At 39.5% G+C, this 19,098-nt stretch overlaps 1 protein-coding gene across 1 annotated transcript; it reads left to right on the forward strand.

Moving 5' to 3' along the window:
• Nucleotides 1-15,174: 15,174 nt before the first annotated feature.
• Nucleotides 15,175-17,088, forward strand: LOC142173633 (uncharacterized). The gene is made up of 5 exons (XM_075239259.1): nt 15,175-15,872; nt 15,972-16,024; nt 16,144-16,287; nt 16,390-16,523; nt 16,891-17,088. The coding sequence occupies exons 1-5, from the start codon at nt 15,175-15,177 to the stop codon at nt 17,086-17,088; spliced, it is 1,227 nt and encodes a 408-aa protein (XP_075095360.1).
• Nucleotides 17,089-19,098: the final 2,010 nt, after the last annotated feature.

Below are 19,098 nucleotides of genomic sequence, written 5' to 3' on the forward strand. Positions count from 1 at the left end.
TCCTTGGTCAGGCCTGCATGAAAGAAAATTAGTGACCAATGAAATATAAAAAGTGTTTCAGAACATGGAAAAGGAGATTCTTACCGTAGTTCTTGGCCTCCTATCTGCCCCTGCCAAATCACGCCATGTGCGTTCGGCATAAGTGGAAGTTGAAGCTAACTTCCGAACCCAATCTTCGAGGTCAGGTACCGCTTGAGGCATCCAAGGAACTGCTGCATGTCGAAATGGGATATCAGGAGAAATCGAAGAAGGTACGAAGAACAAAGTTTAAAAGATCACTTACGGTCAAAGTTCCACTCCTCAGGGAATGACATCTTCTCTTTCGGGATAATGTTATGGGTCCTCACCCGTATAAAACGGCTCATCCAACCCCGATCCTTGTCATCATCGATGCTCGAGATCAAGGCCTTCATTTCCCGGCATTGGAGCCTGATTAGTCCTCAATAGATTCGAGGCCGGTACAACCGCATGAGGTGATTTAGAGTAAACTCTAGCCCCTCTGCCTTGCTATAGAAGAAGCGGAGCATGATTACTATGCGCCATAGAGAGGGGTGGATTTGGCCGAGGGTGACCTGATATATTTTACAGAGATCAATAATCACTGGGTCGAGGGGACCCAATGTGAAGGGGTAAGTGTAAACACTCAGGAACCCCTCCATATAAGCGGTGATGCTCTCCTCGGGAGCAGGAATTTGCACCACGACCTCGGGACCCCAGTTGCAGTCCCTCTTCACGGCCTCGAGGTGGCTCTTCATTATCGAGCACATGTACATCGACACATGATCACATCGGCTCAGGATCGATGAAGGGTTTTCGACATTGAAGTCAGATTTTAGAGTACACGGGCCGAGAACATACTCATGGGGAAGTGGCTCCAATGGCGCCTTGCCGCCGGACGGCCGGGAAGAGGAGCAATAAGCTTTCTCCTTCTGCGGTATGGTCTTTGAGGTTTTCTCCATTTGTATAAGTAAAGAAGAGCGAAGGAAGATGAAACACTAGTGGTTTCAGTGCTAATGAAGGTGGCTCTACAGACGGCGAAAAGGAGGAGACGAAAAGGGTGAGAAGACTTAGAGGTTTGATTAGAGCAAAAGTAAAGTTTGATTCAATGAAGGAGCGGGTATTTATAGGCTCACGGCGACGGTTCAGTGGCGCTAGTGGCCGACCGCTAACTGACAGGAATTAATGATTTGGGGAACTGAACCAACGGGACATTTCGGTCACATCCTTCACTTATGTCATGAGGACGACGTCATGATCGAGGTTTCGGAAAATCAAGGCTCAAACCGTTTCTTATCATTTTATTCTAAGAAATGTGGGGACTATCTGTATACGGTCGAAATCAGGCATGTCCGATTTTATAGGCACGAGGAGCTGCCTCAAAAGTAAGCTCGTGATAGACCAGGCTCGAGCTCAATAGCAGAGTATGGGATATGAAGATCGAAGTGCTTATTGAAGATCAAGATCGAACATGACCGACTTCGAGTAAGGCATAATAACGGAATGGCGAGATATTAGCAACCGACCGAAGATCTCAGCGGAAATCTCAGAAAAGGGTGAATCAAGCGGTTATTGACGCCAATCATGGGATTTGTTTCCGTTATTAGAATTGTACCTTATTTAGGATTCCTCTACTATATAAAGAGGGACCCCATTCATTTGAAGGAGGAAGATTTTGACTGATAAGAATATACACAAACTCTGCTCTCAATTTCACTTACTATCCATTACTGTACATTGTTGTTTATTTTCTGTTCTTTACTGTTCTTGTTACCCAACCTCGAGACCATCCCGAATCGAGGTCGAAAGCACTGCTAGAATACTAGTTTGATTTATTTTACTATTCAGATTATCTATTTAATTCCTTGTTTATCAATTGGTATTGGATTAAATCACGTATCCTTAAAACCGCTAAATAAGTTTAATTGTTACTCGGATTTTAGGGTAAACACTACCAAAAACAGGTTTAATCAAATTTTGAAGGTTGAACTTGAGTTCTTGTAAAATATCGGGGGATTTGTAGCCATACCCTATATTTGTGCCACCTTTAAACATTTACCCTATTTTTAAAAATTATTGATTTGGTACCCGGTTGACAAAACATCTGTAATAATATGACCATTATACCCCTTACAAAACATATAAAAGATGCTTCACGCATAAATCACTTTACGGTTCTCCTCCATCACTTCGTCGCTCCTTAGATCTTCTCCCGCATCTGCCATAAGCACGAAACCAGAAAGTTGAACAAGATTCAAATTCCAAATTCAAAATCACAAAATACATTGTAAGTATTGCAAATCATCTTCAGAATTCAAATTAGTTCTTCATGAATCCATCATGCTTTTTAAGTTTTAATTCAATCAACCCATATATTTTAATCACACTTGCATAGATTTATATAATAAATTTATTTCTGGATACTGTTAAACGCATGACACATAGGCATTCAACAGTTTTGTCATGAGGACAAATATGCTGAAGTTTTTGGTTTGTTTGCTAGAACATGAAACTAAACAAGCTGAGTTTTTACATAATAAACCTTCACACCAAAACGCTGAAGTCTTTGTCTTGCAGTATAAAAAATCTAAAGTTTTTTAGTTCATTTGCTAATACTTCAGCACTAAAATTGTCACGACCCAAAACTAATTCCCTGTCGTGATGGCGCCTATCGTGGAACTAGGCAAGCCGACTCATTCCAAAACAAACCGATATTTCATTTCAAAGAAAATTCCAAGGTTATTTAAAATAAAACCTCCATTTAAAAGAGTTCAAATCAAAGAAAAAAAATAGAATTGCGGAAAAGAAAAAAAAGCCCGACATCGGGGTGTCACTAGTCATGAGTATCTACTATAATCTGTCTAACAATATCAAGGCTAACTCAGCCTGGAAAAATAGTTAAATATTACTAGAGGAAGATAAGAGGGAGAAGAGCAGGGGCTGCGATCGCCAAACAGCTACCTTGCTATCTCCAAGAAAATCTGCAACCAGAACACTCAATAACCGCTACCATGTCCAGCCACACCTAGATCTGCACTCAAGGTGCAGGGAGTAACGTGACTACGCCAACTCAGTAAGTAACAACAATAAATAAAGACTGAGCAGTAGTGACGAGCAATAAAGCATATAACGTTCATATCAGGAAATCTCAGTAAAATACCACATGCTCTTAAAAATCAGGATTTGAATCAAACATCTCGTTTAAACCCAGTTCCAATAAAAATCATTTTTATTTTCCAATAGTTTTTCAAACAAAGGCTCAATGCAAAGGTGAGCAAAAATGATGAAATCATAAACAGCCACTCGGGCAGACCTCACAGTCACTCGTGCCACTCGGGCATACCTCACAATCACTCTTGCCACTCGGGCATACCTCACAATCACTCTTGCCACTCGGGCATACCTCACAATCACTCTTGCCTCCCAGTCACTCAGCACTCGGCACTCGCACTCAGTAGGTACCTGCGCTCACTGGGGGTGTGTACAGACTCCGGAGGGGATCCTTCATCCCAAGCGCTATAATCTGCACGGACAACTCACGTGCGATAATAATAAAGTATGATGCAGGCGGGCAGCCACGATCCACACTCATCCTCACAAATCAGGCCCTTGGCCTCACTCAGTCACAAGTATGCTGCAGGCGGGCAGCCCCGATCCACACTCATCCTCACAAATCAAGCCCTCGGCCACACTCAGTCATAAATATTTCAAGACACTCGGGCATTTCAGTAAAACAGGGCATTCGGCCCAAAACATTTATATGCATCAAAATAGAGTCATAAAAACTGAGTTATGCGGTAAACAAGCATAAACATGACTGATCATAGATTTTCAATCGAAAACAATGAGAGGATGATAAAAAATAGCCCCTGAGGGTCCAAACAGCATTGGCGTAAGGCCCAAACATGGCATTCAGCCCAATTTACTGAAATTCTTTCTAAAACATATGAGTATCAAATGGTTTCAACAAAGTATGCAACTTTACAGTTGCTACGGGATGTACCAAGTCACAAATCCCCAACATGTGCGTCACCTCAAAATAATAGAATGATACGAAATTCGGGGTTTCATACCCTCAGGACTAGATTTACAATCGTTACTTACCTCAAACCGGTCAAATCTCTACCTCGCAATGCTCTTGCCTCTGGATTTGGCCTCCAAATGCTCCAAATCTATTCACAATAAGTATAATACCATCAATATACGCTAATGGAATGAATTCCACAAGAAAAGCTTCAAAATTAGACCAAAACCCGAAATTGGCTCAAAATCGCCTGTGGGGCCCATGTCTCAGAACCCGACAAAAGTTATGAAATCTGAAAGCCCTTTCAACCACGAGTCTACCCATACCAATTTTACCAAAATCCGACCTCAACTCGACCCTCAAATGTATAAATCTTATTTCCAAATTTCTAAGTTCCAATCTCCGATTTACACCTCAAAATCATATAATCTAGTCGGATTATTCAATGAAATTCAATATTTTGGAGTAGAAATGATAACAAGGGACTTACCTCAAGTTTTTCCTTGAAAATATACCAAAACCCGGCTCTCCTCAAGCTCCAATTTGCCAAAAATGGCGAATGGGACAAAGTCCCTGTTTTTATAATTCTGCCCAGACATCCTCGGTCTTCGATCGAGGCCCTCGATCCTGGCCCTCGATCTTGGCCCTCGATCCTGGGCCTTCGATCCTGATTCTCGGTCCTAAGCCTTCGATCATGCCTTCGATTCTGGCCTTTGACCCTGACCCTCGATCCTGGGCTCGATCATATCTTCGATCGTGGCCCTCGATTCTGGGCTCGATCGTGTCTTCGATCATGCCCCTCGATTCTGGGCTCGATCGTGCCCCTCGATTCCAGGCTCAATCGCTGGGAGATTGTTGGGCTCGATCGCTGGGCAGAAGCAATTTCCAACCGAAGGAAATTGCAGCAACTGTTCTAGTTCAATTTTTGATCCGTTAACCATCCGAAACTCACCCGAGGACCTCGGGACCTCAACCAAATATACCAACAAATCCTAAAAATCATACGAACTTAGTTGAATCCTCAAATCACCTCAAACAACGCTAAAACCATGAATTACACCCCAATTCAAGCCTAATGAACTTTAAAATTTCTAATTTCTACGAACAACTCCGGAACCTATCAAATCACGTCCGATTGACCTCAAATTTTGGAAACAAGTCAAAAATGACATGATAGAGGTATTCCAATTTTCAGAATCGGATTCCGACTCCGATAGCAAAAAGTCAACCCCTCGGTCAAACTTCTCAAAATAAAATTTTCGGCATTTCGAGCCTAATTCCTCTACGGACTTCCAAATAATATTCCGGACACGCTCCTAAGCCCAAAATCACCATACGGAGCTATTGGAATCATCAAAATTCAAATCCGAGGTCGTTTACATATAGGTCCATATCCGGTCCATTTTTCTAACTTAAAATTTTAATTATGAGACTAAGTGTCTCATTTCACCCCGAGTTCCTTCCGGACTCGAACCAACTAACCCGATATAACATAATATAGCTGAATGACACAAAAAGAAGTAGGAACGGGGAAAACAGGGTTATAACTCTCGAAACGACCGGTCGGGTCGTTACATCCTCCCCCTCTTAAACATCCGTTCGTACTCGAACGGGTCTAGAAACATACCTGGAGACTCGAATAGGCATGGATATCTGCTCCGCATCTCTCGCTCGGTCTCCCAAGTGGCCTCCTCCATAGGCTGACCTCTCCATTTCACCTTCACTGAATCTATATTTTTTGACCTCAACCTTCGAACCTGCCGATCCAAAATAGCCACCGGCTCCGCATCATAAGTCATATCACTCTCTAACAGAAACGTGCTGAAATCCAAAACATGGGACGGATCTCCAATATACTTCCGGAGCATGGAAACATGAAACACTGGATGCACACTCGACAAGCTAGGTGGCAAGGCAAGCTTATAAGCCACATCTCCTATCCTCTGAAGCACCTCAAAAGGCCCAATGAACCGGGGGATCAACTTGCCCCTCTTCCCAAACCTCATAACACCCTTCATGGATGATACCTTCAGCAAAACCTTCTCCCCAACCATAAAAGACACATCACGGACCTTCCTATCCGCGTAGCTCTTCTGCCTAGATTGCGCCGTGCGAAGCCGCTCCTGAATCAATTTCACCTTATCTAATGCGTCCTGGACCAAGTCTGTACCTAAGAGCCTATCCTCACCCGGCTCAAACCATACAACCAGAGATCTACACCTTCTCCCAATTATACCACAATCAAATCTGATAGCATCCATCCTAGGCCCAATGACCTCGTCTCATCCAACACGACCACTCTAATGACATGACACATCAATACAATCTAAAGCCACAACCCGTGCAATCCGTGCACCAGATAGCAACATTCCAAATGTACCCAATCATAACAATGACCCAAACAGGAGAACCGTTATGCAAGCTCGACGAGTACCACCCCGACGCAATGCTAAGAACCCATCACACACCGCAGAACCATAACACATGAATCTTACACGAGGGATCATATTTCCACATAACTTTGCTGCAATACGCGACCCTATCCAAATACTGGTCCATATGTAACACCTCAAGTCACCCTGCTAAAAATCAATAACCATGCGCAATTCGACATCAAGTACCCAAAGTGCATTACCATAACCACAGAGAAGCAAATGACACCATGCCACACAAAACCCGAAAGAACACGACCAATACGTCATCAACTAAGAAATATCCAATGTTATTCTTGCTCAAATTCCGCTATAAGGCCACAATAGAACCGCACCATATGTGCATATAACCACGAATCCCAACTCCTCGTAGCCTAGAAGAGTAACTCACCGGTCATTTCAGAGCACGAATAAGCCTCACATCAACCGAATGGAACTTCCTTCAATAATAGCAGTATGGAGCCAATCAATTCGGTTCGGTAAAGAATACACATCTTAATTGGGCCTACCAATAGGCCCCGAATCAACAATGGTCAGCCACCAATAGATAAACAACCTCCGAAAGTCCAAAATGACGGAATCATAACACCTTCTATCATCTGGCTAGCTCCGGCCACAACTTCACAGTCCACCACCATGAAACAATCTGCTCATGAGAACTCCCAATCTTCAATTCCATAGAACACATGAATCACCCTATTTTATTCCACCTCCACCGCCCGAATGCCTAACACCTCTCTCATACACAATCCTCCCATGAGAAATACTTTGAAACTTCTTCCGTGCCACCTGGCAAAAATTTGAATATCAACAATCAATCAACCAGGAGAGTGCCGCAATACCAGCGAAGTACCCATAAATCAAAACACACTGCCCCTTCTGAAATGTACACTCTCATCAAGCTATACCAGATAGTAATATCATTTACCTAGTCATCGAAAATCGTTCATGCTGCCTAAGAATTTATGTCCTTCCCTTCAGAACTGAACTGTGACCTGGTACATGTAAATCCTATTCCCGCACAACACACCACATCTATTATGTCATCATGTGACAAACATAAGAATTCCATTATCAAATCTGAGTCACTAGCAATTACATACCTTATTAGTCAGAAACCTCTTTCTTGCTTCTTTCTAGGAGAAAATCATAACACACAACCCGCTCCGTACATCGGTAGAAATTATCTGGTTTAAACCATGGTAGAACCCATCATGTTTGAAATCCATTTGCACATAATCAAGCTATCTGAACCGAATTCCTCTAACTTTACCAAGCCACACAGGTTGCCAAATCTGGAAGCATTGCCACGAAGCACCTGTAGATACTAGCCACGTCATAAGTACACAAATAACCGATCATACCCATTACTGTGCTAACCCAACCTACTACCAAGTTGTCCTATTTCTCCAAGTTCTAGCTAAATTGCCTTCAAATTGCTACTTTTTCCTTGTTAGAACACTACTATCCTTAACTAAAACTTACCCCACGAACTCTAGCATAGAATCACGCCGCCCTAAAGCTTATAAGCCGCCGAATTCCCTTTTTATGTATTCCAAAGGCTCCACAACCAAAAATGCTTACTCCGAAGAGATTTTATGTGAACCTAAAACTGTTTCCTTCACCTTCTTGATACTGAAATGCATAATTCACAATGATATAAGATGCCATGAGTCTCAACACCGTTCAATGCAACTCCCAGTTTTCTAGCCATATTTATAAATCTTGAATCCATTGTACCCATTCTTGAGAGTCATCCACTCTACTTAAATCTCGAATTAACCGACCAAATGGACCGAAATGACCCGTGCCCCGTTAGCACACCAAAATCCAATGGAAATAAAGAGTAACCCACATTCCTACGCAACCGAGCAAATTCCCGCTCCATGTACACTACATTCTTCGTGAATAACCACTCAATTATTTTATTGTCCTCCTATAACCATAGAGTGTAATACAACTTGTGTCCAGAAATTCTTTTACCCGAGTCATCCTCGATCTCGACCTCTGCAAGTCATAACTAATTCACAAGTATACCCCGAACCGAAACTAATATGACCCATAACCGTGCAATCAACTCGTCGATAGCAGACTCCCCCACTTAGCCTTAAGATGCAATTATAAAAAATAAAAATAAAAATTAGAACCCGTAAGGATTTCTCCTTCTCAATTACCAAGATCTCGCACCATTAACCCACCAGACTTCTCGAAGTCTTTTATTAAGCCTTTCATGAACATTCTGAATCTCCAGCCAAAATCACACACGCGACCTCCTACCGGGTAGCAAGTAATATTCCTCGCAACGCTTCATCAACATCATGCTACCGCTAGCTGCACACAGGAGATAACCCACATGTGGAATTCCTTACCGACATCTACCAATGACACTGCACTGAGTGCAACGACCACTAAATCCGTAAATTCTCCTGAGTTCATGCTTGCCCACCATTTGTATAAGTCTGCACTTTCCCTATTGACATCAACTATACGTCAACAATACCTTCCGAACTCAAGTCATATTGCACCTAACACGATAATCAGATCTCCACGCCTCTATTCATTTCAAACACACTCCTTTCTGCCGTATTAAATTTTTCCTTTGTACACTAACCATCACTCCAAATAGAGTCTGCAGGCCGATTCACATGCTAACACGATTCCAAACCATTCTACCCTTTCTCAAGGCACACGACTAGCCTACTAGTGAATTCATATGCTAATCTGTCACTCTTACTTCGGTTAAATCATCTCCTTTAAGAAACTTCTCAACCTCTACTTCTCCTACTTGACCTGCTAGTACTTCAACCACCGCGAAACACTTCCCGTCATGTCTTCCCCTCATACTTTTCTACCCAACCGCTGCATCAAATCGAAATGTATCTCTGTCGCACCTGAACCAATAAAATGTTACCGATTCTAAGTTTCTTCAAAGATTATCCTTCCCGAGCCATCAACATCAAAATACACATTCGCAACCACCATTACTACACAACCATTTACTCTTCTTGAGTTCAAACTCATTAACAGACATGAGAATTTAATTTGCCCCAAAATTTAACAACGTGAAAGATCCTTCAAAATATTCACATAGTCTTAACACTTCCAGCAGTTACGTCATACTCACCACATAGCCATTCCACTGCTCATCGAGCCACAATTCAACTCGTAGTGACATTATCGGAGACATGAGTCCAAATGTATAGGTTACAACTGAAGCTACCGAGCCTAAGCTGCAGTTTAACCATGGCCTCAAGTCCTCCAGACTGGCTCACCACCATAACACAGAATACACAACTCAACCTTGTTCATAGAATCACAAGCCGGCGATGCACAACTGATACTGAGCGCTCATGTGCGCATACGAGATGCATGGAAGGAATTCAAAGAGTTATGTCTCAAGCTGAATCAATTTTGCACGACAAGAATTCAAGAATATGGAGTTTCCTAAAGGTTCTGTAGCCTCCTGAAGATAAGTACAGACGTCTCCGTACCGATCCGCAAGACTCTACTAAACCCGCTCATGACTCGTGAGACCTATGTAACCTAGGCTTTGATACCAATCTGTCACGACCCAAAACTAATTCCCTGTCGTGATGGCGCCTATCGTGGAACTAGGCAAGCCGACTCATTCCAAAACAAATCGATATTTCATTTCAAAGAAAATTCCAAGGTTATTTAAAATAAAACCTCCATTTAAAAGAGTTCAAATCAAAGAAAACAAATAGAATTACGGAAAAGAAAAAAAAAGTCCGACATCGAGGTGTCACTAGTCATGAGCATCTACTATAATCTGTCTAACAATATCAAGGCTAACTCAGCCTGGAAAAATAGTTAAATACTACTAGAGGAAGATAAGAGGGAGAAGAGCAGGGGCTGCGATCGCCAAACAACTACCTTGCTATCTCCAAGAAAATCTGCAACCAGAAACGCAATAACCGCTACCGTGTCCAGCCACACCTGGATCTGCACTCAAGGTGCAGGGAGTAACGTGAGTACGCCAACTCAGTAAGTAACAACAATAAAGACTGAGCAGTAGTGACGAGCAATAAAGCATATAACGTTCATATCAGGAAATCTCAGTAAAATACCATATGCTCTTAAAAATCAGGATTTGAATCAAACATCTCGTTTAAACCTAGTTCCAATAAAAATCATTTTTAAAGACATTTTTACTTTCCAATAGTTTTTCAAACAAAGGCTCAATGCAAAGGTGAGCAAAAATGATGAAATCATGAACAGCCCCTCGGAAAAACCTCACAATCACTCTTGCCACTCGGGCATACCTCACAATCACTCTTGCCACTCGGGCATACCTCACAATCACTCTTGCCACTCGGGCATACCTCACAATCACTCAGCACTCGGCACTCGCACTCAGTAGGTACCTGCGCTCACTGGGGGTGTGTACAGACTCCGGAGGGGATCCTTCATCCCAAGCGCTATAATCTGCACGGACAACTCACGTGCGATAATAATAAAGTATGCTGCAGGCGGGCAGTCCCGATCCACACTCATCCTCACAAATCAGGCCCTCGGCCTCACTCAGTCACAAGTATGCTGCAAGCGGGCAGCCCCGATCCACACTCATCCTCACAAATCAGGCCCTCGGCCACACTCAGTCATAAATATTTCAAGCCACTCGGGCATTTCAGTAAAACAGGGCATTCGGCCCAAAATATTTATATGCATCAAAATAGAGTCATAAAAACTGAGTTATGCGGTAAACAAGCATAAACATGATTGAGCATAGATTTTCAATCGAAAACAATGAGAGGATGATAAGAAACAGCCCCTGAGGGTCCAAACAGCATTGGTGCAAGGCCCAAACATGACATTCAGCCCAATTTACTGAAATTCTTTCTAAAACATATGAGTATCAAATGGTTTCAACAAAGTATGCAACTTTACAGTTGCTACGGGATGGACCAAGTCACAAATCCCCAATAGTGCACGCCCACACGCCCGTCACCTAGCATGTGCGTCACCTCAAAATAATAGAATGATACGAAATCCGGGGTTTCATACCCTCAGGACTAGATTTACAATCGTTACTTACCTCAAACCGGTCAAATCTCTACCTCGCAATGCTCTTGCCTCTGGATTCGGCCTCCAAATGCTCCAAATCTATTCACAATCAGTATAATACCATCAATATACGCTAATGGAATGAATTCCACAAGAAAAGCTTCAAAATTAGACCAAAACCCGAAATTGGCTCAAAATCACCTACGGGGCCCACGTCTCGGAACCCGACAAAAGTTACGAAATCTGAAAGCCCTTTCAACCACGAGTCTACCCATACCAATTTTACCAAAATCCGACCTCAACTCGACCCTCAAATGTATAAATCTTATTTTCAAATTTCTAAGTTCCAATCTCCTATTTACACCTCAAAATCATGTAATCTATCCGGATTATTCGATGAAATTCAATATTTTGGAGTAGAAATGATAACAAGGACTTACCTCAAGTTTTTCCTTGAAAATATACCAAAACCCGGCTCTCCTCAAGCTCCAATTTGCCAAAAATGGAGAATGGGACGAAGTCCCTATTTTTATAATTCTGCCCAGACATCCTCGGTCTTCGATCGAGGCCCTCGATCCTGGCCCTCGATCTTGGCCCTCGATCCTGAGCCTCGATCCTGGGCCTCGATCCTGGCCCTTGATCCTGGGCCTTAGATCCTGATTCTCGGTCCTAGGCCTTCGATCATGCCTTCGATCCTGGCCTTCGACCCTGACCCTCGACCCTGGGCTCGATCATATCTTCGATCGTGGCCTTCGATTCCTGGCTCGATCGTGTCTTCGATCGTGCCCCTCGATTCTGGGCTCGATCGTGGCCCTCGATTCCAGGCTCGATCGCTGGGAGATTGCTGGGCTCGATCGCTGGGAGATTGCTGGGCTCGATCGCTGGGCAGAAGAAATTTCCAACCGAAGGAAATTGCAGCAGCTGTTCTAGTTCAATTTTTGATCCGTTAACCATCCGAAACTCACCCGAGGCCCTCGGGACCTCAACCAAATATACCAACAAATCCTAAAAATCATACGAACTTAGTTGAATCCTCAAATCACCTCAAACAATACTAAAACCATGAATCACACCCTAATTCAAGCCTAATGAACTTTAAAATTTCTAATTTCTACGAACAACTCCGGAACCTATCAAATCACGTCCGATTGACCTCAAATTTTGCACACAAGTCATAAATGACATGACAGAGGTATTCCAATTTTTAAAATCGGATTCCGACTCCGATATCAAAAAGTCAACCCCCCGGTCAAACTTCTCAAAATAAAACTTTCGGCATTTCAAACCTAATTCCTCTACGGACTTCCAAATAATATTCCGGACACGCTCCTAAGCCCAAAATACCATACGGAGCTATTGAAATCATCAAAATTCAAATTTGAGGTCGTTTACATATAGGTCCATATCCAATCTATTTTTCTAACTTAAAATTTTAATTATGAGACTAAGTGTCTCATTTCACCCCGAGTTCCTTCCGGACTCGAACCAACTAACCCGATATAACATAATATAGCTGAATTATACAAAAAGAAGTAGGAATGGATAAAACAGGGTTATAACTCTCGAAATGACCGGCCGGGTCGTTACAAAAATATACTGAAGTTTTGTCCTGGATCCAATAGTTTTGTCATGAGCTTTTTCAGAAACTTCAGCAGAAGATATTGAAGTTGTTTAGTTCATTTGTAAAAACTTCAGGACGAAACTGCTGAAGTTTTCCTCCTGCAATATGTAATTTTCTAGTGAATTTATTTAGCTGAGTTTTTACATAATTTGCTAAACCTTCACACCAAAACGCTGAAGTCTTTGTCTTGCAGTATAAAAAACCTGAAGTTTTTTAGTTCATTTGCTAATACTTCAACACTAAAATATGCTGAAGTTTTTTCCTGGATTCAATAGTTTTGTCATGAGCTTTTTCAGAAACTTCAGCAGAAGATGCTGAAGTTGTTTAGTTTATTTGTAAAATTTTCTAGACGAAACTGCTGAAGTTTTCCTCCTGCACTATGTAATTTCCTAGTGAATTTAATTAGCTGAGTTTTTACATAATTTGCTAAACCTTCACACCAAAATGCTGAAGTCTTTGTCTTGTAGTATAAAAAATCTGAAGTTTTTTAGTTTATTTGCTAATACTTCAGCACTAAAATATGTTGAAGTTTTGTCCCGGATTCAATAGTTTTGTCATGAGCCTTTTCAGAAACTTCAGCAGAAGATGCTGAAGTTGTTTAGTTCATTTGTAAAAACTTCAGGACGAAACTGCTGAAGTTTTTCTCCTGCACTATGTAATTTCCTAGTGAATTTAACTAGCTGAGTTTTACATAATTTGCTAAACCTTAACACTAAAACGCTGAAGTCTTTGTCTTGCAGTATAAAAAATCTGAAGTTTTTTAGTTCATTTGCTAATACTTCAGCAATAAAATAAGCTGAAGTTTTGTCTTGGATTTAATAGTTTTGTCATGAGCTTTTTCAGAAACTTCAGCAGAAGATGTTGAAGTTGTTTAGTTCATTTGTAAAAACTTCAGGACGAAATTGCTGAAGTTTTCCTCCTGCACTATGTAATTTTCTAGTGAATTTAACTAGTTGAGTTTTTACATAATTTGCTAAACCTTCACACCAAAACGCTGAAATCTTTGTCTTGCAGTATAAACAAGCTGAAGTGTTTTTTGTTCATTTGCTAATACTTCAGCATTCAATATGCTGAAGTTTTGTCCTGAATTCAATAGTTTTGTCATGAGCTTTTTCAGCAACTTCAGCAGAAGATGCTGAAGTTGTTTAGTTCATTTGTAAAAACTTCAGGACGAAACTGTTAAAGTTTTCCTCCTGCACTATGTAATTTTCTCCTGCATGCTGAAGTTAAATTTCGTTCATGCTTAAGTTTTGTCCAGCATTAAACAGCTTTTTCATGAGCTTTTTTTCGAAAACTTCAGAATAAACAAGCTGAAGTATTCTAGTACATTTGCCAAAACTTCAGCTTAAACGTGCTTAAGTTTTTCTCCTGCAGTATGTAATTTTCTAATGAATGTTTTATGAACTTCACACTTAAATTATTTTGTTCAGTTTCCTAATACTTGACACTAAACATGCTTCTGCAGGATGAGTTCAATTTGTCTTGTTATTACTTTCAATGGGAGGTGGACTTTTGATTTAAAATACTTGGATCATGATACAAAACTTGTTCTGCTTAATAAACAAGTATCATTCAATACTTTCCAAAAGAAAATTAGTGAAGTTACATATATTGATTCAACCAAATATTCACTAAAGATATGGTTTGATATCAAACTAAATACAAGCAAAAGTATGCTTGTAACTTCAGATGAAGAACTCAGAACCTGTATATATTTGCTAACAACTAATTCAGCCTACAAGAATTGCCATTTTGTCGTCGAAAAAATACAACTCATTTCTGACAGTATAGCTTCTTCAGAATCTGCAACATTCAAACCATCTCTTGGATATACAATAGATTCAGAACAATTTGCTGATTATGAACATGAACTAGAACATTCAATAATGAAAGTAGACAACGAGCAACAACCTTCTAACATTATGGCTGCTTCAGAATATGGAATGTTACAACAATTATATACCGCTACAATAAATTCATACTAGTTTGTTGACGATCAAGAAGAAAAAGGACAGCTAATAATGCAAATAGACAACCAACACACGATCCAACAAAGTTTTTTGTTACCTTCTGCAATGACAAGCAACAACGAAGATGAAGAAAACAAGGAATTTATACCAATAACACCAGATACAACTGAAGAAATTGCTGAAACTTCTACTGCTTCTAAGAAATCAAGAAAAAGAGTGAGGAGAAAGCTGAAAGAATCTCCACCATGTAAAATACTTAGGCACGATGCATTGCCTGAGGAAGTAAGAGTAGGATCAGTTTTTGACAACAAGAAGAACATGACTAAATTTTTCTGCAGCTTGGAGATAAACCAAAAAGTTGAATTCACTACTATTAGATCATGTTCAAAGAGATACGAGCTGAAATGCATCGTGGAGAAATGTGGTTGGAATGTACGTGCTACCAGAATAAAAAATTCCTCACTTTTCAGGGTGATAAAATATCATAACAATCATGAATGCTCGGTTGATGCAAGAAAATCAGATCAGAAGCATGCTACATCAAATTTTATAAGTGAACAAATTTTAGAACATGTTCGAGATAAAAAGATTGAGGTTACACCAGCCTTTGTAGAAAGTGAAATGAAAAAGAAATTTGGAATTGACATTGGATATCACAAGGCATGGCGCGCTATTCAAAAAGCTATTGCTTCCATAAAGGGAACACCGGAAGAGAACTACCAGATTCTTCCTTCATACCTACACATGATGGTGCATAAAAATTCAGGAATGTACACTAGCATAAAAAGAGATGAGCAGAATCGGTAAGCAAAACAATACTAACCATCAGCCTGAAGTTTCAAATGTTCCTATCTGAAAAACTTCACACCTTATGATTTGTTTTTTTGTGTTTCACTGTACAGATTTGCTTGCATGTTCTTTGCTCCTGCGGCATCAATAGCTGGTTGGTGCTACTGTAGACCCGTGATTGCAGTAGATACAACATTTTTAAAGTCAATATCGTGGCGTTCTATTTGTTGTTGTATCAAAGGATGCAAACAATCAAATTTTTTCCTTTATCTTTTGGTGTAGCAGATTCAGAAAATAATGATGCATACATTTGGTTCTTCGGGGAAATGAGAAAAGCAATTCAAGTCCGTCGTGAACTGATTTTCTTATCAGATAGAAACCAATTGATCACAAATAGGATTAGAAAAGTTTATACTGAAGCTCACCATGGTATCTGCCTCTATCACTTTGAGAAAAATTTAAAGCAAAGACATGCAAAAGCCACGGTAATAAATCTTTTTCAAAGCACTGCAAGGTCATACAAATGTAAAGATTTTAATCAGTTAATGTACCAAATCAAAAGTGTTGACAAGAAAACATACAATTACATAATGGAAGAGCCGCCAGAGAGATGGGCTCCATCGTGGTTCCCACGGCGACGTTATGATATGCTGATAACAAACATGGTAGAATCAATGAATTCTGTGTTACTAAAAGCGAGAGAGATGCCTATTATAAGAATGTTAGATTTCATCCAAGAAAAGTTGGGAGAGTGGTTTTACGAACGGAGAAAAAAAAAACACATGAAACTTTTCACAAAGTATCAATATGGGCAGAAGAAGAGATGCTTGCAAAATATTTGCGAGTCTATTTATTAACTTCAGAATTTACTTCAACGTGTTTTCTCTGAAGTAATTAACTAATGCATAATCACTTCAGCTTTTTATATCCGTTGCAGTGATTTACTGGTTACATATAAAAAACTTTATACTATTTCTTTTTGAAGCAATAATACACTAATATAGTTTTTTTTATTTTTTTATTCCTTCTTAGGTGTTCAACCTCGATTCAATGTTGTTTAGAATAAATAGTGAAGGAATGAAATTCATTGTGGACTTAAAGAAGAGAACTTGTGACTGCTTGGAATTCCAACTTAATGAATTGCCCTGTCCACGCGCAATTGCTGCTATTAATAAGAGATTTTTGCAGAAATCTGATTATTGCTCAAAATGGTATTCAAGGGAAACATAGTTCAAAACATATGAAGGACATGTGAATATTGTGGCAGATCAAAATACATGGGATATTCCACAAAATGTAGAATATGAAATCACTCAACCTCCCGATGTAGAGATTTTACAAGGAAGAAGACAAAAGAAGAGGCATATCCCTACGACTGAATCAGTACCATTGAAGTCTACCAAATGCAGTCGTTGTAAACAAATTGGGCATGACAGAATAACTTGCTTGTCTTCTCCAGAACCTCATCCATATTCTAAGAAACACGCTGAAAAATACTCCAACGTTCAATAATTCTTGGTCTGAATTTACACTTTCATTATTGAATGATATATGTGAAATGTGATTGTTTTCGTAGAAATAAAAACAATAAGCTCTTGGATTGAAAAATACTCTTTTATATATTGCTTAAAGTACAAACCACTCATTTTTGTTTCGCGACTTATATGTTTGGTTGCATTTTTAAAAAGTGCGCAATGACTTCAGCGAGAAAAAACTGTAAGTGAAATACATTTCTTTAACACACACAAAAAAAAACATGTATAACAAAACTTCGGCATATTTAGACTGAAGTTTTAGAAAATGAACTAAATAACTTCAGCATATTCTCTCTGAAGTTTGGAAAAAATCATTACAAAAAATATAATAAGATTTTCATTAATATAACAACATAAACATTAACAAAATACAACCATCATCAAAACATTGACAAAACAAAAAGAAGATCCATAAAAAACATTAACAACAAACACAGAAGAAAAACATAAAAAAAAGGATTACAAAAACTGAGCATCATCACCATCATCAGAACAGTAATCTTCAATTTCTCGATATATCTCATCATCATCCGAATCAGAGATAACTATAGGATACTCGGGAAAAAGACCACAAAGTCCAATGAGATTACACTTCAACTTGTTGAATTCATCACGCAACTGACTTTGTTCAACTATTACCATGTCCATAAGATAAGGAAGACTCTTCAAGCTGTTTTGCAGCTTAGCATAGTCGTCCCAGATGGGAAACTTAAAACAATCAAACTGCTGGACAATCTTGTCAAACGAGGTTGAATAACCTTCACAACTGCGTTCGAGGTTCAGCCTATTCTGGAATGATTCATCGGCAAAAAACTGTGGTTTGATTCTTTCCCTATCAACCTTTATTTGATCCCACGTCTGCATAAGATTAGCCATTGGTACGTTACTATTCCAATCAGACTTTAAACTCTCCCACTTCTGCATAAGTTCATCCATTGTAACCTTCCTACTTCCGCTAGCACCAGACATTATTTCTTTTAAAAAGCTAAAAGGCTAAGGATGAATATAAATTTAAAGAAATATGATAGAAGTCTATGGATGACTATGAAATTTTCAAGTGAAGAGATTGTTAATATAGCCAAAGAGTACACCTAATCAATTTAATATCTATAAATGCCAAGGTAACTTTTCAGGTCTATTTACTGTTTTACGTTCAGAGAAATTGAATGTAACAAGATAAGTAGGTGGTAAAAAAATAAGTAGGTGGTAAATGGAAAAAGAAATGTAAATTCATCCTAATAATTCCACAGTTTATCTATAGTAAGAAAATATCTTCAGCATGAAAAGTTTTCATTTATTATTTGTAAATTCAAAAGTAACTTTTCAGTTCATTTATTATATGGTCAAACAAATTTAAATGTAAGATGAAGTAGGTAATAAAAGACAAAAAGTAGCTAGTAAATGCAAAAAAGATAAGTATCAAGTTAAAAAAATACCAAAACATGCTGAAGTTTTGAAGGTTAGCAATGAGTTTCCAATAAAAACTTCAGTCTACAGATGCTGAAGTTATTTAGTTCATGTGCTAAACTTCAGTATACAGATGTTGAAGTTAAAACTTCATGCTAATATGCTAATATTTAGTTCATGTGCTAATATGCTGAAGTTATTTAGTTCATGTACTAAAACTTCAATCTACAGATGCTGAAGTTATTTAGTTCATGTGCTACAACTTCAGACTGAACATGCTGAAGTTAAAACTTCATGC

Source organism: Nicotiana tabacum, chromosome 19, assembly GCF_000715075.1.
Source record: "Nicotiana tabacum cultivar K326 chromosome 19, ASM71507v2, whole genome shotgun sequence".
NCBI classification, from domain to species: Eukaryota; Viridiplantae; Streptophyta; class Magnoliopsida; order Solanales; family Solanaceae; genus Nicotiana; species Nicotiana tabacum.